This window comes from Azolla caroliniana, unplaced genomic scaffold (genome assembly GCF_043228905.1).
Source record: "Azolla caroliniana isolate FFs.n. ecotype wild unplaced genomic scaffold, voAzoCaro1.0.p SCAF_3, whole genome shotgun sequence".
Taxonomy (NCBI): domain Eukaryota; kingdom Viridiplantae; phylum Streptophyta; class Polypodiopsida; order Salviniales; family Salviniaceae; genus Azolla; species Azolla caroliniana.
In genome coordinates this window covers 25589711-25613974 of record NW_028230438.1, presented here as the reverse complement: position 1 = coordinate 25613974, position 24264 = coordinate 25589711, and the positions used below count along the sequence as shown (strand labels likewise).

The following is a 24264-nucleotide window of genomic DNA, read 5'->3' as shown; positions in this document are numbered from 1 at the left end:
ATACATACAAGCTAATGAAGTAGAAGTAAAAGTGAGTGAGAAGAGAGACATTGCATTACATTACATATATACATGGTGGAACAAGGGTCTAGATGGGAACCTAAGAAGACCTCACTCAACTTGAGAAAGAAGTTCATATATACATATATTCATACATACATACATACAAATACATACATAGATACATACATACATGCTAATGAAGTAGAAGTAAAAGTGAGTGAGAAGAGAGACATTGCATTACATTACATATATACATGGTGGAACAAGGGTCTAGATGGGAACCTAAGAAGACCTCATTGAGCTTGAGAAAGAAGTTCATATATACATATATTCATACATACATACATACAAATACATACAAATACATACAAATACATACAAATACATACATACAAATACATACAAATACATACAAATACATACATACAAATACATACAAATACATACATACATACATACATACATACATACAAATACAGGCTAATGAAGTAGAAGTAAAAGTGAGTGAGAAGAGAGACATTGTATTATGTACATACAATGTATTTATTAGACAGGATCATGAAGTAAGGCCCGAGTGGAGTGGGCTGTGGAGAGACAGTTTTTCTCCTTACATTCTGAAGTTTTGAACAGGAGGCTCGAATGGACGGGAGGCAGAAGCGAGCTCCTCCTGCTCATGCCCTGTCTCTCCTCACCGATGATGTTCTCCTCACACTCTTCTCCTTCCTCTCTCCCTATGATTTGGCTCGCATCTCCACCCTCTGCAAGTCCTGGTATTGTAAACATCTCTCCGCACATTCGTCCATTCTGCATCCGTTACAGTGTGTTCTAATCTTGTGTTGTAAAAATTTCAAAATGTCTCTCCGGTCGTTTTTGTTAAGGTATCGATCGACACAGCGAATTTTGAAAAATGAAAAACAAACATTGGTCGAATTTAGGGAAAATTATTCAGTGTATCCTGGCATTGTATTTTTTATGGGTAATATTGAGGCTAACCCCTTGGCAATTTTGAGAGGGAAAAGAACAAAGATTAGTCGAAATAAGAGAAAATAATCAAAATTCTCCTCGTATTTTAAGGGCAATCTCAAGACTACTCCTGTGTTGGTATACACAGGTATTGAGAAAAACAAAGCATAAATCCTTCCCGTTTGTTCAAATTTACGAAAATATTCAAAATTCCCCTCGGTCGGAATTTTAAGGGTAATCTTTGAGGCTATCCCTTATGCGAGTTTAATAAAGAAACGATCAATTCCACCCTCCCTAAAAAGGATAATGCAACATAATGTAGCTCAATGATAATCTCTCCGTGATTAATCAAATCGAGAAATACACTAAAATGCCCTAAACTTAGTGAATATTGAGCAGAATATTCCTACTGCCTCCTTTATGTTTTAGAAACTGAGGGATATTCTGATATACACAATTAATTAATTGGAAATATTTATGGCAACCGTATAGAGATCCATTGAAGCAAATTTACGCTCATGTGTGGTTATTGTAACAGGAATGTGATCGTAACACACTCTTCACTGTGGAAAGATATTTATGAGAAATCAAGGAAAACCTTAATAGCAAAGCTTACGCACAAGGATGAGAATATGGAAAGCCTAAAGTTTTTGAGAAGGGAAATTGGAGCAGTAGCTGATTGGAAGGCTCAATTTGTCAAAGAACACCATAAAGTGTTGGTTGTGCTTGGTTCAGTTCTTGTTAGAGAATGTAAAGGGCATTCTACCAGGTAACCTCATTATAATATTCCCTTCACAATGCATATCTTATGTGTACATTGAAAACTATATATATGGTTTGCGTCTATGATAACAAAAAATTCCTTTGACTACAGTACCTTATATCTAATACATCCATCCATGTTACATACTTAATTCATTCAGTTTCTATTACCTCATGTTATACTGTATATCGATGCATGAATTGGAAAAGTATATATCTCATATTGACACATAGTACCCATTAATTCATGCAAATCACATATTTTTTATTAATATAGATGCATCTAACGTGTTTCCTCGTTTGCATGTGTAGAGTTGAATGTTGCAGATTTAAAATGGAGATAATTATGACAGGATCGAGTGATGGGGTAATCCTATCCTAGTTCTTTTTTGGCAACCATGTGGTTTCTTTTGGACTATTCTATTCATTTTTTTGTTCCATATTTGCAAAAGTATGTACCACTATATTTTAATAATATTTTGTTTCTTTCATGATTCAGATGGTGCATGCGTGGTCCACCAGAGATTTACATTGTGTTGAGAGTTATTCGGTGCCCAACAAGCTAAAAGTGATTGATTTAGATTTTGATGAAAACAAGGTTATAACCTACCAATTAAGTTATCCCTGGAGGCTACTCAAATATTTGATTCGATTGAGTATTTTTGGAATTATGGATGCCAAAACTAACTCTAATAGTGCTCTATTTTGATTCCATTAGAGTATTAAAATATATTTGCCAAAGTAACTCTAGAATATCTCTCTATATGCAACAGGTCCTGGTGGTATGTACAACTGAAATATATGTTTGGAATCGCAGAAAAGGACAGCTACTTCGTCACATCAAGGCAAACAATTGGCCTGTACATTCAATGTGGTACATAAGGAATATGAGGCTATGCCATATACTAATGTTCTAGTAATGTTGAAACTATTCAATTTTGAGGGTTGCAAACATGATCTTATGTTGTGATCCGCAAGAGGAGAAAATGTAATGATAAGAAGTGTAAAGGATAGAATACTTTGATGTACACCTTGTTACTTTTCTAATGATAGCAAATTATATTAAATTTTATGTTATGCTAAATGCCCTCTCCTAAAAGGAGAAAAATTCTATCATGTACAGTTATGTGGATCCTGAAGTGTTTGTTGGTTGTGCTGATGGAACCATAAGGGTGTTTGATATGTACAGTGGTCGCTGCTCACGAATTTTCAGGTATTCATCATTTTTGACAAATTTCGTTTGAATAAGTGATTTAATTTTTTTCTACCCATCCTTGTACTGGTTTGCCACATGGCCACTTGTTGAGTATATAGGCATCTGTGTATTGGATTTTTTATGCTCTCTTACATCATAGATTTTGCTGATTGATATGGTTTCCCTGACTTACATGTCATCCTTCTGTCTTTTTCTATCTATCTGTTTACATATCTATCTATAAATGGCCTAGTTGCCTGCTGTGTGTCAAAAGATAAAGACGATCCATGCATTATGCATACTTTCTATGAGTGAAAAGATAAAGATGAGCATATATATGCTCTCTATCTTGTCTTCTTAGACATTGTCTGCTGCTAATTTCATTGGAATCATTTTTTGTGGGTTTCCACTGAGGAATATATTATGTGCAAAACATTAACTATAGGAGTGTTATTGGCAGACAGCATTCAGATCGTGTGACATGTATTGCAGCTCATATTAATTCTTCCCTTTTAGCAAGTGGATCTGCAGATGGCAATGTGCATTTGTGTGACATGATGACAGGAGAGAAGTTGAACTGTCTTCTCCCATCTTCACCACCTAGAGGTATGTATGTGGAACACTCACAACTGCATCTGAATTACTGAAAGGACGCTATACTTAAGGTTTCGTTTATATTAATTTTGATGTTCTGAATCAAATTTCCAGCTTGTACTGAAAGTGTTCTTTGTCACTAAGTATCTCTGGCTGTTGATTCTATGGTTTACACCATACTTTAATTATAGTGTTTTCTATAGGTGAAGTCTATAACCCTTCATAAAATAATAATACTTTTGTAGACTCATATAGTTAACATGTATCTCATATGATGTATTTTTCATGCGGACAATAGGATGTAGAACAATCGAAAGAAAATGAGTATTTACCAGACTCTCCAAACACTGGAACCTAAAAGGTTTAAAATTTCCAGGTGTTGTTTGCCTGCATGTTTGTAGTGAAGAAAACATGCTTTTAGCTGGTACCACAACAGGAGGTGTTCATGCATGGAATCTGAGGTACTCGAAGGGTCTATATATGTAAATCATTTTTTAAAATTTTCACTCAAATCCATTAATTACCTAGTAATCTATGTCTTTATAACATTATCACATGAATTTTGTCAATGCATTACCATGGTTATTATTATTGTCAGGACTAAACAGTCACTTTGGAGTGTCCGGGTAGCACCCAGCTCGATCACGTCTCTTCATATGGCATCCTATGATGCAACCACGCTCTATGTAGGGAGTATTAATGGCATCATCACTCTCCTAGATTCAGAGTCTGGCTCTATGCTGAAGCATTGTGCTGTGACTCGAAGAGGAAAGGATTGTGTCCTCCGGAAAGAAATACGAGCAGAGGGATCATTATCATTTAAATCATTTGCGGGTGATAATGGGCTAGTGGATGTGAACTTAGACACACTTCTAGAGAAAATACCTGGAGAACAACGGCTCCCAATACTTTGTTTAAGAGCCGGGATGACAAGATTCGTGACCACTCATCCCGATGGTAGTATACGGCTATGGCATTTTCAGTTCTAGAAGTATGAGTTTGCCCTTCGAGAGACTAAAGTCTCATTTATGTACATATATGTATATATATTCTTTGTAATTCTAAATTTCTACAAAAATTAATCGTGGTTGCCATCATTTCGTACTGGAAAGTTCTAGAAAGGGCCATGCCACTGGCATTTCTGTTCTTCACAGTGAATAAGTAAAATACTACTGGCAAAGCAACTTCATTAATGTTTCTCTATTCATCATTTTTATTTTATATATCATTATGGTGATGATGATGGATTCCAATATTAAGATAACTCATGGCAATCTGAGATTGTACCTTTTTGGAAACTTGTTAATGATCATCAGCACGTAGATTATAAATTAGCACACGGTAAATAGCTGAACTTAAAATTCTTGGAAGCTTTCTCATTTTGATCCAAAATTTCGTTGCATTGGACCTAAACCATTCTTTTGTCTTCCATGGTGTTGTAAGGAACCTAAAGTAGGTTGTGAGTAATTGATTAGATTATGGCTGAAGAGATGGATTTGATTCAATTTTATAAGTTATATTCTCTTGATCCATAAATATGCTTTCCCTGTTCTAAATATTCACTTTATTCCAAAACCTCAGTTTTGCCGATCCAGTTGATGCATTTGATATTCTTGATTTTCTAGAGTATTAGAGGTTATTTTGATCTAGAACAATACATAATGATGAACTGATAGTCTAATTTATGTACTGAAGCTTTGTCTATGTCCCTTTAGTACTTTCTACTTCAAGTGATTAAATAGAAGGCATATTAGCAATTTTGCTCAATCAAATGACTTAGTTAGATGGTTAATGAAAGGGGTTCATTAATTAATTGAACAAACACCAATATATCGTTACACTCTTGCTATGCTTATTTTAAATTACGTGACTACCCCCTAACCATTCAGCAATTTTAAAAATATCCCTGCTTTTTACATATGTTTCCTACAAATAGAGTAAAAAAGTTATGCCTAATATGGGACCCATACTTTATTTAGTAAAGAAATTCACGTGACACAATATAGTTGATTTGTCTATAATTTGGAAAACTAATAACTTTGATAACTAATTAAGGTTAAAAGATCAAGTACAATTACTAAAGGGACTAATTGGCTGTAGGTATCGAAATCAACAAGGGAACGAATCCCTCTAACTAATAAAGCTAGTTAGTCATCCTTAACATTGGATGAATTAATCAGATTAGGATCAATATGAATATTTGTGTTAGCCATAATAAGTAGTCATTATGATATCGATTATGATGCTAATTGTATTAGCAAGGAAGTAGGAGTACGTGAGCTAATTACGAAGTAATACAAGGTTAGATGAATTAGCAATAAAAAGACGGACTATTTCGAGTGTAATTGACTATAAAGAAGTAAATGGCTGATTTAGCAATTCGATATAAATAAAAGGAAAACAAAAGTAGCAGCAGTAACAACCAAGTATTAACAAATAAACATACATAAATTCAATAAATCAATAAATCAATAAATTTGTTAGACAATATAATTCAATGAAGAAGAGTCCAGACATTATCTAATCGTGAAGGGAGGGGAAGGCGGACTAGACAGACCTCTTTCCTTGATCGGTTCTTTCTTCACCTTTGATGGCGATGGCACCGCCCATTTCTTCTTCTTCTCCTCCTTCTTCTTCTTCCGCAACCTCTCCCTTCCTCTACAGCACGCCCTGTCTCCCCAGTAGCAGAACGTGTAGTCTGTGGAGTCATCATACAAGCCATCTCCTGTTCTCTGCACATCCTCATCACCGGCAGGAAGTCAAATGTCATGAGAGAAGAAGGAACGGAGTGTTGCCTACTTGGGGGAGCGCTTTGAAAACCAAAGTCTCTGATATGAGCAGAAAAGGTGAGGATCCTGAACTATTCCTCCATGCGTAATGTAAGCATCTTCCTGTATTCAAAAACATTATAAAGGTTATGCTGTTTAAAAATTCCATTCAAAAAGATTTTCTTCGTGAAAGATTCTGTTGTGCAACATATGGCTGTACACGTTGAGTTAGATTCTATTGTAATTGTAATCTAAGGTTTTGCAAGATAACGTTGCATGTGTCTTGTGCGATGTAAGGTTCTATGTGCAAACTTAAATTATATATGTAAGATTAGATTTTGTCTTATAGGAAATAAATTATATAGGTAAGATATGTAATTCATGACAAAGATATAATCGAAACTGGTAGATTTATGTACAATTCTGCCCTTTTTTGTATTATCACAGAAGAATGCTAATATGTATATATCCGTGACATTCAGTGTAGAAACAAGATGCATGAACAATTTTTATATGTTGTCTTAAGGAGAAAGATACTGATTTGTGTGTGACATTAAAAGCATATATGATTTCTTTACTTTTATTATCAGCTCCGAAAGGCCTTTTTCCACCGGAGCCCGAAAAATACAATGGACCTAAGTTGAAAGTTGCTATAATCGGAGCTGGTCTGGCTGGTATGTCCACAGCTGTTGAGCTTTTGGATCAAGGGCATGAGGTTAGTTTTCTTACTTCAACAACGAACTTCCTTTTTCTCGTGCATGTTAAAATATTAGCAAATTGTGAGAAAACACCCCAAATATGTGGGGCATGGGGTTAGTAATCTTATCAACGATGACCTCATCAAGGCAAACAGCATAGCTAGAGTTTCCAGGCTAAAGTTTATTCACTTATCAAGAGAGGTTCATGTTTTCATGTATGAAGTCTATAAGAGTTAAATAGAAAATTTGTATTTTGGAGGGCACAAGGCGAGTTACTTTATTAACAAAATCGTCTGATCAAGACAACGGTATTTGGGGAAACATTTCTTCACTGATCAGACCCAGTTTCCTTATTTCATCAATGAAATTATGAGAAATACCAAAACGTTATGTGAAATTCGTTTCCTGGGCATGATGTTAGTCAAGCCATCAATAAGGGCATTTACCTAGACTCTTGTCCTGCATGAAATTGGTCCCAAAAGATTTTATTTACTAATATCAATTTATTGTTAATAGTTCTTTTCATGCCTAAATAATAGGGAATTATGAGAAAATGCTGGAATTCCATAAGCATTATGTAAATTTTTGACACAAGGGTGGGCTTGAGGTTAGTTATCCTAGTACCAAGTGATCTGACCAAAACAGCTAGTGGTGTTGGGCAAACTTTATGAACTCATTTATCCACATTCCCGTTTTCATCAATGAAATAATAGCACATTTAGAGAAAATACTCCAAATGTGTGGGCATTTAGTAGAAAGTTTATAATCTGGATGAAGACCGCTGGACCATAAATTCTTTAATAATATAGCAGGAGATGTTTTTAGTGGTTCAAGGGCATGAGTTTAGTGGTCTTAATACCTGGTCGATTTTCCCATTTTTTGTGCTGATACTATGGAAACTATGAAAATGTACCACATATGTTGTCAATTTATTGTGAATTGATCATGGGAAGTAGGTTTACAGTTATGATGCTATATTTACAGGTTGACATCTACGATTCAAGATCTTTTATTGGTGGAAAAGTTGGTTCTTTTGTTGACAAAGATGGAAATCATATTGAGATGGGGCTACATGTCTTTTTTGGATGCTACAATAATCTGTTCCGGCTTATGTCTAAGGTCTTTACAAAACATCGCTTTTGTTTTGTTACATTCTTTTCTAGACATGAACTCCTGAAATATTTACAAACGAAATATGATATCCATTTCTAGGTTGGGGCAGATAATAATCTCCTGATCAAGGATCATGTACATACTTTTGTTAACAAAGGTGGAGATATTGGTGGTGAGTTGGCCCCATCTAATCTTGAATATAAGCTTTTGCTGAAGGATGGCTTTAGATTTTTACATGGATTATTTTTCAACAGAGCTTGATTTTCACAGAGCTTGATTTTCGATTCTTCACTGGAGCACCTTTGCATGGCATCAAAGCTTTTTTGACAACAAATCAGCTATCTGTGAGGAAATTCTGCAAAACTATTGTGATGATTTCATTAAGTTCTCATGCTGCTTGGAATTTGGGCTCATTTAATATGTGCTCTATATAAATCTTGGCTACTTTTCAGACAGTTGACAAAGCATTTAATGCTGTTGCATTGGCCACAAGTCCTGTTGTGCGTGCACTAGTTGATCCAGACGGTGCTATGAATGTCATACGTGATTTGGATAAGGTATGTTAAGACTTATTTAAAGTAGTCTGATACATGTTTTTAATGTTGTGTGAAAATTTAGAGATAATAGAGTAAACGTAGTCTACGCTGAAAAGGAAAGCTTTTTTAAACTTCCATGCAAAGGAAGCACGAAATGGATAGACAATATTGTGAATGTTCAGAAGTGTTAACCACATAGAGGTGAGCTTCTAGATCGTTCCATATGTAGTCTAGGTTAAAAAGAAAAGGATTCGTAAACTTCCAAGCAAAGGACACAAAAACAGATGGACAATATGGTAAATGCTCAGAATTACTAACCGCAGAGAGTAGATAGGCAGAAACTCTGTGATATTGTAGGAAAGAGGATTTACAATGATGCGAGTATATTTCTTTCCATTGTCATTCAATTTTATTCAGACAAAAGCTTGGATACTTAAAAAGCTTATCATAAACTCTGGGGAGACATTATAAGTTATTGCATTCTCTATAGATACAAAATAAAAATATCAATTCAAAGTCTATTCCTTCTGCAGGATATCTGGTCTCTTTATGTACTGCTACAGATAATGGTGTTAATACCAGCCCTAAACTATGCAGTGACCTTCATACATGCATATGTATTTTATGGGTGGTTACACATACACATAATACATTGTAGGTGTTTGCTATGTTGCATGGATGTATTTTATGCATATGTATTTTATGTCTGTGACTCCTTCCTAAGAAGGGCGTTACTACTCCATTGTATAGAGAGATAGATGGATAGATATCATCTTCGGAGGTCAAAGATGAGCTATGAGACCAAAAATATTATATTTCATGTGATACATGTAAAAGTGACTAGCGACTCTCGATGAGAGAGAGAGACAGAGAGAGAGAGAGGCAAATATTGACCCATAGGACCTAAGTACAAAAGTTATCTTGATGGTGTCTCCTTCCCAAGAACGGATATTCATACTTTGAAGCACCAAGTCTCAGTGTGCGAATAAGTAAAAAGCAAGGAATATTCATCCTCTACTAAGCCTTCCTTGCATACCTTACATGTCTTTATATTTGGTTTATTTTGATTCCATAATGCAACTTCAGGTTAGCTTTTCAGAGTGGTTCATATCCCACGGAGGAACCCGGATGAGCATCAAGAGGATGTGGGATCCAGTTGCCTATGCTCTAGGATTCATTGATTGCGATAATATAAGCGCTCGTTGCATGCTTACCATTTTCACCTTATTTGCAATTAAGACAGAGGCCTCATTGCTTCGAATGTTGAATGGCTCACCTGATGTTCGGTTGAGTGGTCCCATCAGCAAATATATAACTGATAGGGGTGGGAGGTGGGGATCAACATTTCTTTGTTCAAAGAACTAGGGTTCTGCCTACAGTGTTAATGCATTGATTCTTCATATGCTATGTCCTTTCAGGTTTCATTTGAGATGGGGCTGCCGAGAAATTTTGCATGATCGTTTATCAGATGGTGTACCATATGTGTCTGGATTAGTAATGTCAAAGGTAAATAAAGAAAACTTCAGTTTCCAGTTTCCTGTTTGAAAGCGAGGGTTACTAGCAGCAGAGTCTGTTCTTCCCCCTCCCTTGGATTTTATTGATTTCAATGTAGTCTACACGCTTTCCACTTTGAAGCTTATAATTCTTTGCAAGTGTTGAGTTCTCCTTTCTTAAATCGCAGGCAAACAAGAAGGAAGTAATCAAGGCTGATGTTTATGTGGCAGGTATCAAGTTACATTTTGGGCTTATAGATAGACCTTTGGCAAAGCCCATTTTAATCCATCTTCATTATGTTTTTCTTTTGCAGCTTGTGATGTTCCTGGTATAAAGAGGCTATTGCCGGAAGAATGGAAAGAATATGACACATTTAATAATATCTACAAACTCGTGGGTGTACCTGTCATTACAGTTCAGCTTAGGTATAATGGGTGGGTCACTGAGATGCAGGATATTGAGAGGTCTAGGCAGCTCAAGCAAGCATCAGGGATGGATAACCTTCTATATACAGGAGATGCTGATTTCTCTTGCTTTGCAGATCTCGCTCTTACATCTCCAGAGGACTATTATAAGCCAGGAGAAGGCTCACTCCTACAGTATGTTTGGATGTTTCAATGCTGTTCTACTAAGTTCTCCTGAATTGTGGTTTAAGATCCTTATTTGTTTTGATTGCTTGTCCATTTCAGGGTTGTTTTGACCCCGGGAGAACCTTATATGCCTCTTCAAAATGATGAAATTGTCCGCAAAGTGAAGCAACAGGTACTTGTTTGGTTAAGACCACTTTCTCCCGGTCACGTAATTAACCAAATGAACATGTAGAAGACTAGAGTTTTAGTATATTAAGAATGTATTAATTAGAAATGACCGCAAAGTGAAGCAACAGGTACTTGTTTGGTTAGGACCACTTTCTCCGGTCACATAATTAACCTAATGAACATGTAGAAGACGAGAGGCTTTGTATATTAAGAGTGTATTAATTAGAAATGACTGCAATGTGAAGCAACAGGTACTTGTTTGGTTAGGACCACTCTCTCCCGGTCACATAATTAACCTAATGAACATGTAGAAGACTAGAGTCTTAGTATATTAAGAGTGTGTATTAATTAGAAATGACCAGACTACAATGCCAAGCCATCATGACGAGTGCGCAAGGGAAGTTAGCCATCCATATTGTGGTGGCGAAAGGCCCATTGCTAGCTAATAGACCATGTAAACAATGAAATAGAGAGTGCACAAGTGAAGCTAGTCATCCATATTGTGGCGCCCGTTTTAGCTAGTAGACCAAGTAATAATGAAAAACAGTGTGCAAGGGAAGCTAGCCATATATTTTGTGGCAGACAAAAGCCCGTCGTCAGCTAATAGGCCAAGTAATAATTGAAAAGAGAGTATGCAAGGGAAGCTAGACATCCATATTGTGCTGGCCAAGGCCTGTCGTTAGCTGATTGTTCATGTGTTGGGATTTGGTGTGAGTACTCCGAATTTTCTCTGATTTTTAAAACTGCCTTTTTGGAGGTAGGTGATATCACTATTTCCATCTGCTGAAGGTCTGGAGGTTACATGGTCTTCAGTTGTAAAACTTGGGCAATCCTTATATCGTGAAGCACCTGGGCTGGATCCATATCGGCCTGATCAGAAAACTCCTATTTCTAACTTCTTTTTGGCAGGATCATATACCAAACAGGTAAGATGTTTGGATTAACAAATCTTATCACATATACATAATGCAAAATAAGACTTGGGTCATACAGCTTTGGCATTATTACAAGTCATAATGCTATTCTCAAATTTTCTATTTGGTAGTTATCACAAAAGTATGGTTTCTGCTCATCTCTAGGCAAGGGATAGAAACCCATGAATCTTGAAAATTCATCTGGTGGGCATTTATATGAATCCAAACCAGTGTGTTGGTTTACACTCCTGTTGGTCTTATTTTATTTTATTTTATTTTAGTTGCTTTTGGATTATTCTCTAGGTTGATCCATGCATTAGATAGGATTGTGTTTTTTACTTGGTCACCGATATTATGTATAGTCTTTCGTGTCTTTTTCCAGAATGTTTACTGTAATCTCTCTCATGGGTGCATACGTACAAATGTATATAAAGATGGACTACATATATAAATGTATACATGCCTACCTACATATATAGATGTATACATACCTACCTCATATACTGCATACATGTATATTGCTTTGGATTGTTTAACCTTTGTGCAATTTTGTAACTAATTCATGTTTGTTCCATGCATCACAGGATTATATTGACAGCATGGAGGGGGCTACTTTGTCTGGGAGACAAGCTGCTGGATTCATTTGTGAGGCTGGGAGCCGTTTGGGTGAACTCAGGAGCAAAATACTGGCTTTGGACCTTTCCACTGTTTAGGACCCGAAGTTGTGGTTGGTACTAAATTGATGACTATGTCTGACTGACCCTATTTGAATATCTCTATCAGATGAACTTATGAGAATTTTGTTGTCTATAGCTAAGCTTCTTTTATGATAGCTTAACAAACCTGTGTATTATGATTAAATCATTCCCTATTCGATCAAACTTGTGTATTACTATCAAATTGAATTCTATGTCTGACTGACCCTATTCGAACGACTATCAGATGAATTTATGAGAATTGTTTTTATGTCTATAGCCACAATTTTCATATGGTCATTCTATACTTTAAACTTTTGATGCATATGTAAACATAGCAGATATTAGGGAGAGTGGCAAAAGGAATCAGTGCAAATGGCAACATGGTCCATCTGTCAAAAGGTGAAATGGTACTGTTTGCTGCCACAAAGCATCTAATGTTTTCATTACTTAGCATATAATCAACCTCATTTGAGAATGGATTGGTGTGAGATCACATCCTTCATTAATACCTTGGACTTCAGCATTTGTGAGATTCAAACAAGCATGCATGATGCACATGCTAACATGCCATGATAGATTAACCTTTGTGTGTAACAAGTTTACTCCAAGTGCCTAGATGCATGCATACAGAACGTCACTTGATGATAATTAATAAACAATAAGGGAACAAGTGATTCAGTGCTAATGGAGCTTAAATGAACACTCAATCGTCATAGACACATACACTCCACAACGGGTTGATTGAATATATAACCTAGTGTGAAAGTTCAATATATATACACAACCCATGCTAGAGTTAATTGGCTTTTGACAACCTAGTGTTGAGAGCGATGATGTTGCGTTTTTTATTATTAAGTAATGGTTTAGTCACCATTTACATAATATGTATTTAGAGCTAAGTTGCTAACCTAGAATGCATGAATCTTGACAATCTACACTGTAATGTATGGATGGCATTATATTTGCCTTCAAAGCTAATCATAAATGTGACAAACATGTTTGGAGCAACCTAGAATGCATGCGATTCCAATTATTTAATTAGAAGGTATGTCTCCCTTCCAAGGGAGCCATAAATGCTAGGAATAGAGCTTCTAAAAATGAAACTTTGATTAGAAATTCGTTATTTCGCTCAATTTACTCTATCTTGGGGGCACATGGCATATCTTTGCCTTGTCAACTATAATTTACCCTATATTGTATTGACATATCTATATTAAGATTAAACCGAAGTTACACATGGCTTGTAAGGTCAAGCACCAAGTCACATGTTAATAGTATGGATGACCCTATCTTAAGCAAGTCCCTCACATGGATGGCCCTTATTTATTTCCTCCTATATTTGCATTGCATACTAGCCATAAATGTGAGGGACTAAAATAGTACGCAAAATGTGAGCAATAAGTAAAACATGGTCCTACATTTTGCCTTGCAAACTTATACAAAGCGTGGGGGAATAAATGGCACATTACAAACAATAACAAACATCAACATAATATTGGAATTGTGATGACTTATCATGTTTCTAAACGCTCAGTATAGAAATATCATGTTTAGGCATCATTCATGATAAGTTGTAAAGCGTTCTTGGGTGCAAATGCAAGTGCATCCTACAGTGGCCACATGGAAAGGTTCCACACTTGTGCTAAGAGTGATGTTTCCTTCCATCATTTGTTCATACAAGGGAGGGACGAGGGGTTGCAAAAGATAGATATATTGTGAATGTCCACAAGAAACTAATAATGATCTATGAGACAGGGTTTAGCCCAGGGCAAGGATTGAACTGTGTGTGTATGTAAAAAAGGCATGTTTCATATAAACGTATGTACACACAGGTGGGGGTGTATCTTGTTGATGAGCTGAATAAAAGCATTATCAAGAGAGAATAATTTCCTCACGATGGTTTTTGCATAAAGGCGAAACTAGGCATGCCTTTTCAGCCAACAATATATACATACTTATAAGTTATACCGACACACACATGTGTCCACCATAATAATAAACCAACATATACAAAAGAGACACACTCGTACACCATCACAAGCCACCAAACCAATGTATACATGGAAACCAAACCAACACACACACACACACACACACAATCACAACCAAACCAACATATCCAAAGATACACATGCGCGTGCACATACACCATTGCAAACAAACCACATATCCAAAGACATGCACGCACCATCACAATCACAATCACAACCAACCAAACATATTCAAAGATACACACCCATGCATGCACACATCACATACACATAGATATACACGCACATCACAACCAAACCAATGTATACGAATATATATGTGTATATACACATCACCACCAAAACCAAGATACACAAAGATATACACACAACACAACCAATCCAACATTTAGAGAGAGAGAGAGAGAGAGAGAGAGATTCACACAACATATACAACATATACGAGAAGGATCAAGATGCAGACGGACACCATGACAATCAGACTAATACACACACACACACACACACACCCAAGCAAAGCAAAGAGAAGAAGAGGTGGTATGGATGGATGGATGGATGGATGGATGGATGCATGGAGTCCAAGAGTCAATGGATGGACCCCATGTATGTATACATACATACATACATACATACATACATACATACATGGGGGCCCATACTCAGAAATTGAGTTCTTTTTGGAGGCCGTTGGGTGGCCGTTGATTTCTCTGATGTTTTTGTGCTGCTTCTTCTTCTTCTTCATTTTTACTTAATTTATATATATAGCCAGCCCCCTGTCCTTTTTGAACGTTGAGAGAAAAACAAACAGCCATTTCATTTCAAGAATCTGTTGGAGACTGAAGAAGAAGAAGAAGAAGAAGAAGAAGAAGAAGAAACAGGTGGAGGAGAAGAAGCAGACACAGACACAGTCGCAGACGCAGACGCAGACGCAGAAGAAAAGGAAGGGGATGATGGATCCGATCACAAGAGAATGAAGTTAGGGTTTGAAGAGACGCAGCAGACAAGACAAACGGATTCAAGAAAATAAAAGCAGAACTTGAAGCTCAAGGGACCGAAGAAGTAGATCGAATCACGCCATCAGAAAGTCGAGCATTACCTTCCTGTCTCCTTTCTGTGTATCCAACAAAGCTTTCTATCTCAGAAAGACGTAAAGAAGCGACACTCCTTCTTAGAAAGAGGAGGCGAAGACACACAAGAGTAGAGTAAGCGTGAATTTTGCCTTCTCCCTTAGAAACTAACTAAAAAGATCAAAACTATGGCGGCTTTCTTCTCTTCCTTGGCCTCTCGTCTGAGGCAACCATGGTCATCTCCGGCGTCTCCGTCCTCCCCTCCCCCATCGTCATCGCTGAGCTCCGATCATGATCTCGGACAAGTGTCAGTAGACGAAACACTTCTCTGTGTGTTCAGACTTCTGGACCAGAACAACGATGGCTTTGTGAGCGTGAAAGAATTCTGTGAGGGTCTTCACAAACTTGGCGTGCACATACCCCACCATCAAATGTTTGAGCTTCTCAAGTTTAACTCGTCTTCTGGTCTTCTTTCATTCCATCAGTTCCAGGCGTTGTATGTGTCTCTATGTACAAATCCCGCAGAACCAGACCTGAGTGATGAACAGGAAGACGAAGATGAAGGAGAACGAGAACGAGAAGATGGATTGGGGAGTCGTGGGAATCTTGGAGATAAAACTGAATTTCGTGAATACAATGGTAAATATCCTGGAAGCAAAGACAAACTCGCGGCAAATGAAGGTAAACTTGATTCAAAGAATGTCAAGTTCCATGGAAAGGAAAGCAATTTTAGAAGAACGGAAGACACGATCAATGACAATAAAGAGAATTTGCATGTGAATGAAAAAATATCAGCCAATTTGCTGGGAAATGGTAACAATTTCCATGCAAATAAAAAAGATTCTAGTGTAAATGAAGTGAAATTCCTTGGGAGTGAAGGCAACGTCGATGGAAAATCTCACTTTCCCCACCATAATCCTGGGAATATTGAGCCAATGAACATTCCGAAATCTGATTCGAATCCTAACCCTCAACCTGACAATAGTTATGGTGATGACGAAGAAGATATGGTTCTTCTAGAAGCTTTTAACGTGTATGATAGGAACGCAGATGGATTCATCTCTCTGACGGAATTGCAAAGTGTTCTCTGTAGCCTCGGCTTCTCGCAGTGCAGAGATACTTCCTTCTGCCTTCAGATCATGAAGAAAGTTGATTCAAATGGAGATGGTCTTCTCGATTTCTCCGAGTTCAAGAACATGATGGTCCACGAATATAAAAACACAGCCATTTGCAACATCTAGGGTTTTCTTGTTTCTTTTTTCTTTCCTACCTCTTTCTTCCTGTCATTAAGCCCTAAACTCTAAACGCCGTTCAATCTTTCTCGTCTGATATTTCTCATCGCTTCATTTCTCTAACAGAAATTAGCGGAGACGCTCTAGCGTTCTCACATATTTGGTGCCTCCGCCCTTCTCTTCCTTTCCATTCTATTGTCTCGTAGAAAATCAGAGAAGTGTTTTTTGTTTCCATGTCATTCTGATAGATATCGCTAATAGTGAAGCTGCCTCCTGTTTTCTTATAGAAATCAGAGAGGTTTTGTTTGCACTTGCCATTCTCATTTGCATTTGTTTTTCATATACGTCTCATACAAATCATAGAAGGCTGCCTCGTTTCCTCATATAGCAATCATAGGCATCTCGCTCTCCCCTTCTCTTATCTCTCATAGATTTTAGAGAGGCTTATACCTTTATGTTGTATTAGGGCTTTGCAGGTTTTCAAAAATAATGTGTAAATTTTTACCCTAGCTTTCCAAGGTATTTCTGCAGTAATAAGCCACATTTGTATTCGAAGTAGTAAATTCTGTCGCGTTTTTAGTTTTCTCAAACTCCCGTTATCAATAATATCCCTAATACTTTATGATATCCGTTTTTAATCTTCTTTTGTCTGTATGTTTTATAACTTGGTGCTTGGAACACATCCTTGATTCGGCAAACAAGGGGCAACGACAACGCATGCAAAAGGCATGGAATTTTAATTCTCCTCTGCCTAAGGTGATTTGCAATTCATTGTATCGTGTTTTTTACACCATGCCTCTGTCATAGACTCGTTGATGTCTATCGTTATGGTGAGCTTCAGCATGTGATGACTTTTTCTTCAAATGCGTGGAAATTTCCATCTACCTACATAAATAAACTCATTTGTAAAGAAAAATAAGTAATATTTCCTGCATGAAAGTTAGATTTGTGCGGCAAACTTGTCTCCCATGTGTTAAGTAATGATAGATTTGGATTGGTCAACATGTTTTCCTGTCCCATGGATTAAGTGATGGTAGATTTGGGTTGGTAATGCCTGGAGTATTTGGGGTCAGGAAATCATGATTTTGTTGAAATGTTTCCTGTAGGGTAGTTAACCTACTTTCCTCTATTTATGTACTCTTCCATAGATGAAATTTAGAAACCTAATTTGTGATGGGAATTTAAATGGAGAAAGCTATGCCGTTATATATGGAATAATCAACAATGACTTTTCTGCCCACTAATTGGAATAACGACTTGTGTTGCACACACTTTGTACGGTAAAATATATGTGCAACATAACTTTTCCAATCGATGACAATATATATAAATATGCATATACGTACATACCAGGTAGCAACTCTTTCTGCACATGTTTTACCATTATACATTACTAGAAAAGTTACTTGTCAACCATCCCATTTGATCATCACTCATATGCGCTCTGTATAAACAAACTATCAGCACTATCACCCTATTCTGGTACTATTAATGTTTTATAATACAATCGATTCTGCTATTTTTACTCTTTCGTGGGTAGTAAAGAAAACGCAATTCTGTCATGGATACTTTGCTCTCTGTATAAACAAACTGTCAGCACTATCACTCTACTCCGGTGCTATTAATATGTTATAATACAATCGATTCTGCTATTTCTTTCTCATCTTTCGTGGGTAGTAAAGAAAACGCCAACTTACAGAGTATGCATGCATGGGTTTTGTTTTTAATGGAAGATTTTGGGAACAACAGAGTGAGAACAAACTCACTATCACTCTACTCCGGTGCTATTAATATGTTATAATACAATCGATTCTGCTATTTCTTTCTCATCTTTCGTGGGTAGTAAAGAAAACGCCAACTTACAGAGTATGCATGCATGGGTTTTGTTTTTAATGGAAGATTTTGGGAACAACAGAGTGAGAACAAACTGACTAGATGTAAACATAAAATTAGATATGGATTGACAAAACAATACAGATAAGATTAACAAAACTCAATGGCGATTGAATGAGCTTCCTTAAAGCAGTCAACTCACACAATTGACTGTCTTCAATTGAAAAAGTTTGGGGACATACTAATGTGAGGCGAACAATTTGCTCGGATTTCACTAGTTCGAAACATATTTTTAAGATAAGAACACCACAAAGTCTGCATGAACTAGATCCTAATATGTGATAAATTAGTCCCTAATGTGGAAGGTTAAGGGATTGTACATGTAAATTTTAATAAAAGGCTGTCTTAAATCTCTGATAAGGTTCCATGACAATAATCCAATGAACTATATACAAGGAATCTCTCAAATGAAACATTTTACATGATGTCTCCAATAATAGATTTCAACTAGAGAACCTCCAAGCAAGGGGGTTGGCTCGTAGTGGTTTGGGTTAAAGCCCTATGATCCATTGGTTTGGAGTTCACAAATCCCATCCACGTTCCTTAGTTGCCAAAAATGGCAATCTACTGCACCCTCCCTTAAGCATTAAAGAGGGGAAAAACACACGAGGACCCCCAAACACAGAAGGAAAATATAAATAGAGGACATCCAAAATAGAGGGAAAATATAGATAAGAGGATACTCAAAATGGAGGGTAAAAGCTAGAGAACCTCCAAAAGCAGAGGATCCCCTGCTGCCATGTACTTCATTACATGAAGAAGTTCGTGTTGATCTGTTGCCTTCAGAGGGGTAACAATATGAGCTTCAGGCATATAAGTTACGGAATTCGAATCGATCCCATACACAACATGACTAAAAGCCTCAGTATCATAGTTGTCAATATGTTCCATAGACAAGAAAAACAATGGAATTGCCAACTCTTGATGAAGTTTTGCTTGTAGCCCTAATGCAACAAGATCAACAAAGTCTCCCACTAATCGTCGAGGAACATAGAAAACATCAGACTTGCTTACTATATAATGACTATCGTCAATGTTTTCTCGATAAGTAACACGGAAATGGACGGGCAAACTTTTCACCATATTTTTCACAGTTCTTTTAACGCTGCTCTTCTGATACCATGCAGTTCCATTTTCCTTGTGACTGACAACATTCCATGCTTGGCTCACCTGAAAATAAAATTTCTTTGATTTACTCATTCATGGACACATTATTGGCTTTAGCTACGACTATGCGGACTTCGAATGTGAATAAAACCTTACAATTAGAATACGAAACATGGTGTAAGAATATATGGAAGTTAGTTGTGTAAAAACTCACTTTTTGCAGGTTCCAAGGTTTGGTTTTGTCAGCTTGTAGCAAGTTCCAGTAGTTCAATATAGTGTGGTCTTTTATATAGAGGAAGCCATCTGCCTTTGCATATCGCTCAAAGATGTCTGGTAACACTCTGAAAAAAACGGCAAAAAGACAACCTTAACTTGATGGAAAGCTTAACTTATTGGTGTCATCTGCAGTTAACATAAATAACAGGTTTTTATCACAGTAAAAATAAAAACTCTGTTTTTTCTTTCTTTCTTTTCTCAAGTGCAAAGTTGTCATTTCTCTTTAATGAATTCTTTTTTGCAGCCGAGGCCTGAATCCTAAAACCTATAACAGGAAGGGTCAAAATCTACAACTTCCTCCTTTTATTATTCATCACCTTGATGTTATAAACTGGATTTAAGTTTGTCTTCAAGTTTCCACAGCTTCATGCATAAAAAAAGAAAATCTTAAATTTGGAGAAGAACCATGTCAGAATTTCTTTCATCTAAAGACATGAAGAAGCAGATAAATTAACACGATCTAAACATCCTCCAAGATTGGAAGTCGTCATGAGTTAATAATACATACAGCTTAGTGCGTGTCAATGTTAACAGTCACATGACAACACTGTAACTTGGAAGTTGGATTGTTGGACATTAGTAGTATAAATCAAATGATTTCCTAGATACAAATAACGTATTTTATGGTCCTATCTTCATATGAGGGAAGACCTTATTAAAACCCCATCCATGATTATGAGCACACCTTGTACACTCATAATGTTCGTTAATCAAGGATTGGGATTAGTATTACGTTTCCTTCCTTTTTGCTTTAAGTTGAATTAGACTAGCACAATGTTTATCATCAATCACCTCTAGCTGAGAAAGGGAGGTAATCTAGAGACTATGTAGATAATTAATTTATTTGATCTGTAAGCTCATTCAGCTTGGTCTGGGGTGCTATATATAAGCTCCTTCCAACAATGGGCATTGTCACACCCTCACGTCTTTTAGTACTTGTGATAGAAATGAATGGCATTTCTTTCATTGTGCACACAAAAATCCGCACTGGAGGTCCATGTAATGTTAAGAATTCCTATAAATAGGACAGCCATAACCTTCATTTGGAAGCATGAAAAAAAAAACTCTTGCCCTTGGATGCCTTACCATTAGTGCTTATCAGGCTTGGGGTAAGATTCATGGTTCTCCGTATGGTAGTCAATGTGAATTTAACCATGCATGGAGCATAACTGCCTTATCCGTGATGTTTAAGTGGAGAATAAGATTCAAGTCTTCTACATGAATTAGTTATTGAGTTACTTAAGCAGTTATCAGGATAGGATCTTAAGATTCGCGATACACATACAGGATGAGATCCTGGTAGGCACTATCACATAGAGATATCTATTGCAATGATCACATCATTTTGCATGCCATTGATGGCATATAATAGCTAGGTACAAGTCTATAACTCTGACACTAAGTTGCAATTATAAACACTAAGTCTATAACTCTGACAAATAATTATGTGCAGAGGACAATGGTATGCATTATCTCTTATTTGTAAACAACCTTTACAACTTTTAGATAAGAACTATAAATATGATTAATTAAAATAGAGCATGAAATATTAATTAAAATAAATAAAAGTGTAATGACAATAGAGTCTCAAGCATATCATATCTAGAGGAAATCTGTTTTATATTACTTACTTGTATGACTGCCAATCTTCACTTGCGATGACCCCAAAACGAGCATCACTCTGGCTAGACAAAAGCACCACATTCCTGAAAACTCGACCATAGAGCATTCTCCAAGCAAGAGCTGTCTGATTAACAGGCCATGTGCATTCCATTATCAAAACAATATTTCCGTAGAATCTCTTCCATCTCAGTAGGTTTCCTATCTCAAATCCCACAGTAGATGTGTCCTGAACACCAAGATGTGCTGAAGGCAGAGCAAGAGGCACAAATTCAAATTGGTCTAATTGATTTACTTCCTCAAGTGCAGATAATGTGGGTTCGGAATAGCCCACAGACAAAAGGTCTTGAAGCCAATCAGCCGTATATGACACATCTAAAGATGTCCAAAATCCTGCTTCTGCCATTGAATGGCTAAGATCAAGCACTCTTTCGAAAAACGACCCTTTTATCGAGGTCCATCCAACAAGGAAATCAACTAATCTGCCCACCTTTTCATGCAAATCATTCTCCTCTTCAAAAGAATTTGATTTTTTTGTATCTTCCCTATATACAGAAGGTGGGTAGAAAGCCACATAACCACCGATTTCCCACAAAAGCCTTTGTGCCCAATAGCCTCTGAACACATCTGAAACGCGAGAGTTTACTGAGATTGGAAGCATGAGCCCCCAAAATGCCACTGAATGAAATAAAGTATTGAGGTTATTAATAGGAGCCATAGTGCCTTTTGGAAGAGCTACTGGAAGAGCATGAGCATCAAAGCTTATATCAAATGACTCTGAAACTGATTTTCTCGTATTATAGAAGATCAAATCAACATCTGGAAACCCATTAGCAAGTCCTTGTTGAATGAATTGTTTACCACTCAAGACATGACCATAGTATATCTCAGCATTTATATTGCTTATAGTCTCCAATGGAAGACCTCGAGGCCACACCGACCTCTGCCCAAAGTGAATATAAGGGTTCAAAGTAGTCCTATTGCCGGAAGGTAAATATTCCAAAAGTGTCTTTCTCCCTGATTTTGGTGATAAATCTACGTCAAAAATTTTACTGATATCACTCTCAAGGAAAGAAGCATTTTCATCACCATCATAAATCATCTTGGCACCATGCTGGATTGCAAAGAGATACCCAACACATTTCCTCACATAAGAATTATATGGAAGATGTGACAATATGCGAAAACCGAGAGCTGCTTGTTGTTCAACCGATAAGAAAACCGCTCCTTTCACATCCCAATCATTAGGGGTTTCACTGTCACCAACAATGAGTAATTGCCATCCTTGCATTTTAACCATAGCTTTGATTTTTTCACTAGGAGCGTTAGAGGTAGCCAATATAACCCATTTCAATGCCTTTACTACACGAAATTTTCCTTTATCTTTCAATGTTGTAACTTTCCCAAAGTCAATATTAGGGTAAGGATTAGGGTTATCATATACTCTGTTTCTTGTGTCCGTACAAAGGAGAGCTGAGGAGTCTCCTCTGTTCTTCACAACAAAGAGTATGAAAACACTGATGAAGATGAGTCCCAATATGACTACTTTCGATGGATTCTCTGAAAAATAAGTTAGAAGAGTACCTTTCTTGTTGAACCTTCCTGGATCTTTTTTCAAGAGCTGAGATCTGAAGAACCCTGTTCTGAAATCTATCTGCATCGGGTGTTGATCTTCATTGCTTACTCCATTAGAGTTATCTGGATCTTTCTGGACCAGCATAGCTGCAAATCTGAATTATCTCTCTCTGTCACACACACACATACATACACACACACCGTAGTCCTCTGTAGACACCTCTCTTTCTCTCTCTGTGTGTGTGATCTGGTATTTCTTCTTTTTCTTGTTTCCTTCTCAAGATCTGGTTACTCTTTTTCTTGTTTTTCTGTCTGAGAGAGAGAGAGAGAGAGAGAGACTCTGTGTGTGTGTGTGTGTGTGTGTGTGTATGTTCAGTGAGATGTAACAATCAAAACGTTGCCATCGCCCAATGTCTTGGCCCACCCTCCAAATTCCCTTTTCCTTCCTTTTTACATACTTCTTCCTTTCCACATATGCAGTTTGCTAAAGCAGCGTCGGTGATTCAAACAAGTACATATGCAGAGAACAGGGGAAAGGACAGTTCATATATGTATGTACATATATGTACATACACATACACATATACATACACATATGCCTATACATATACATACAGACACATATGCATATACATATATGATATACATACACACACAATTGCCGCCAAGATCTGGCTATCCAATTTCTCTTGCTCATGCATGAATGAGTCTGTCTTGCTTAATGCACTCCCTCACACATGCTCTGTGGCATTCATTGTTCGATCCACGATGGAGAGCCTTCGATTCGGAAGAGTCTTCTTATCACCGATGATGAGGCGTGACCAACTCTGGTTTGTTACTACTGTAGTAGTTTACACATCCAGCTCACTGCTCCTTTTCCGTGTGAGTTAATGTGGTTGATGATGTTATTGCTATGTAAGGTAGTACCACTGATGGTCTTCTTGCTATTTTGTGCTAATGAAATGGCTAGTCGGTTCACAGATTTTGCTTGTATGCATATTATTTGG

The 24264-nt window shown here is 37.0% G+C and overlaps 4 protein-coding genes across 4 annotated transcripts; 3 read left to right on the top strand and 1 right to left on the bottom strand.

The window, feature by feature from the left end:
• The first annotated feature begins 606 nt into the window (after positions 1 to 606).
• On the top strand, positions 607 to 4710 carry LOC147866867 (F-box family protein with WD40/YVTN repeat doamin). Its single transcript, XM_087317377.1, has 9 exons — positions 607 to 773; positions 1505 to 1735; positions 2041 to 2095; positions 2228 to 2326; positions 2502 to 2602; positions 2852 to 2941; positions 3384 to 3529; positions 3894 to 3978; positions 4116 to 4710. The coding sequence occupies exons 1-9, from the start codon at positions 643 to 645 to the stop codon at positions 4504 to 4506; spliced, it is 1329 nt and encodes a 442-aa protein (XP_087173503.1). The 5' UTR covers positions 607 to 642; the 3' UTR covers positions 4507 to 4710.
• A 1366-nt stretch (positions 4711 to 6076) lies between these two features.
• Positions 6077 to 12764, top strand: ZDS (zeta-carotene desaturase). The gene is made up of 13 exons (XM_087317376.1): positions 6077 to 6363; positions 6876 to 7000; positions 7968 to 8102; positions 8196 to 8268; positions 8367 to 8440; positions 8549 to 8653; positions 9719 to 9963; positions 10051 to 10138; positions 10314 to 10356; positions 10440 to 10725; positions 10816 to 10888; positions 11646 to 11810; positions 12383 to 12764. Exons 1-13 carry the CDS (start codon positions 6108 to 6110, stop codon positions 12509 to 12511), a joined length of 1797 nt encoding a protein of 598 aa, XP_087173502.1. The 5' UTR covers positions 6077 to 6107; the 3' UTR covers positions 12512 to 12764.
• A 2919-nt stretch (positions 12765 to 15683) lies between these two features.
• LOC147866865 (uncharacterized) lies at positions 15684 to 17094 on the top strand. The gene is made up of 2 exons (XM_087317375.1): positions 15684 to 17004; positions 17048 to 17094. The coding sequence occupies exon 1, from the start codon at positions 15743 to 15745 to the stop codon at positions 16793 to 16795; it is 1053 nt and encodes a 350-aa protein (XP_087173501.1). The 5' UTR covers positions 15684 to 15742; the 3' UTR covers positions 16796 to 17004; positions 17048 to 17094.
• Positions 17095 to 19098: 2004 nt separating this feature from the next.
• On the bottom strand, positions 19099 to 23626 carry LOC147866864 (putative glycosyltransferase STELLO1). The gene is made up of 3 exons (XM_087317374.1): positions 21694 to 23626; positions 20001 to 20127; positions 19099 to 19849 (listed from the first exon to the last, which is right to left on the bottom strand). Exons 1-3 carry the CDS (start codon positions 23400 to 23402, stop codon positions 19382 to 19384), a joined length of 2304 nt encoding a protein of 767 aa, XP_087173500.1. The 5' UTR covers positions 23403 to 23626; the 3' UTR covers positions 19099 to 19381.
• Between the last annotated feature and the right edge of the window lie 638 nt (positions 23627 to 24264).

What these genes read in the sequence shown, in the direction of transcription:
- ZDS (XM_087317376.1), top strand. Translation starts at nt 6,108, where the DNA reads ATGGCGATGGCACCGCCCATTTCTTCTTCTTCTCCTCCTTCTTCTTCT. An exon ending in TGTTCCGGCTTATGTCTAAG is followed by an intron (nt 8,103 to 8,195) that starts GTCTTTACAAAA and finishes ATCCATTTCTAG; the next exon opens with GTTGGGGCAGATAATAATCT. An exon ending in GGCTGATGTTTATGTGGCAG is followed by an intron (nt 10,357 to 10,439) that starts GTATCAAGTTAC and finishes TTTCTTTTGCAG; the next exon opens with CTTGTGATGTTCCTGGTATA.
- LOC147866864 (XM_087317374.1), bottom strand. Translation starts at nt 23,402, where the DNA reads ATGCTGGTCCAGAAAGATCCAGATAACTCTAATGGAGTAAGCAATGAA. An exon ending in GAAGATTGGCAGTCATACAA is followed by an intron (nt 20,128 to 21,693) that starts GTAAGTAATATA and finishes CGTTTTTTTCAG; the next exon opens with AGTGTTACCAGACATCTTTG. An exon ending in AACCTTGGAACCTGCAAAAA is followed by an intron (nt 19,850 to 20,000) that starts GTGAGTTTTTAC and finishes TTTTATTTTCAG; the next exon opens with GTGAGCCAAGCATGGAATGT.
- LOC147866867 (XM_087317377.1), top strand. Translation starts at nt 643, where the DNA reads ATGGACGGGAGGCAGAAGCGAGCTCCTCCTGCTCATGCCCTGTCTCTC. An exon ending in TCCACCCTCTGCAAGTCCTG is followed by an intron (nt 774 to 1,504) that starts GTATTGTAAACA and finishes TTATTGTAACAG; the next exon opens with GAATGTGATCGTAACACACT. An exon ending in GTTCATGCATGGAATCTGAG is followed by an intron (nt 3,979 to 4,115) that starts GTACTCGAAGGG and finishes TATTATTGTCAG; the next exon opens with GACTAAACAGTCACTTTGGA.
- LOC147866865 (XM_087317375.1), top strand. Translation starts at nt 15,743, where the DNA reads ATGGCGGCTTTCTTCTCTTCCTTGGCCTCTCGTCTGAGGCAACCATGG.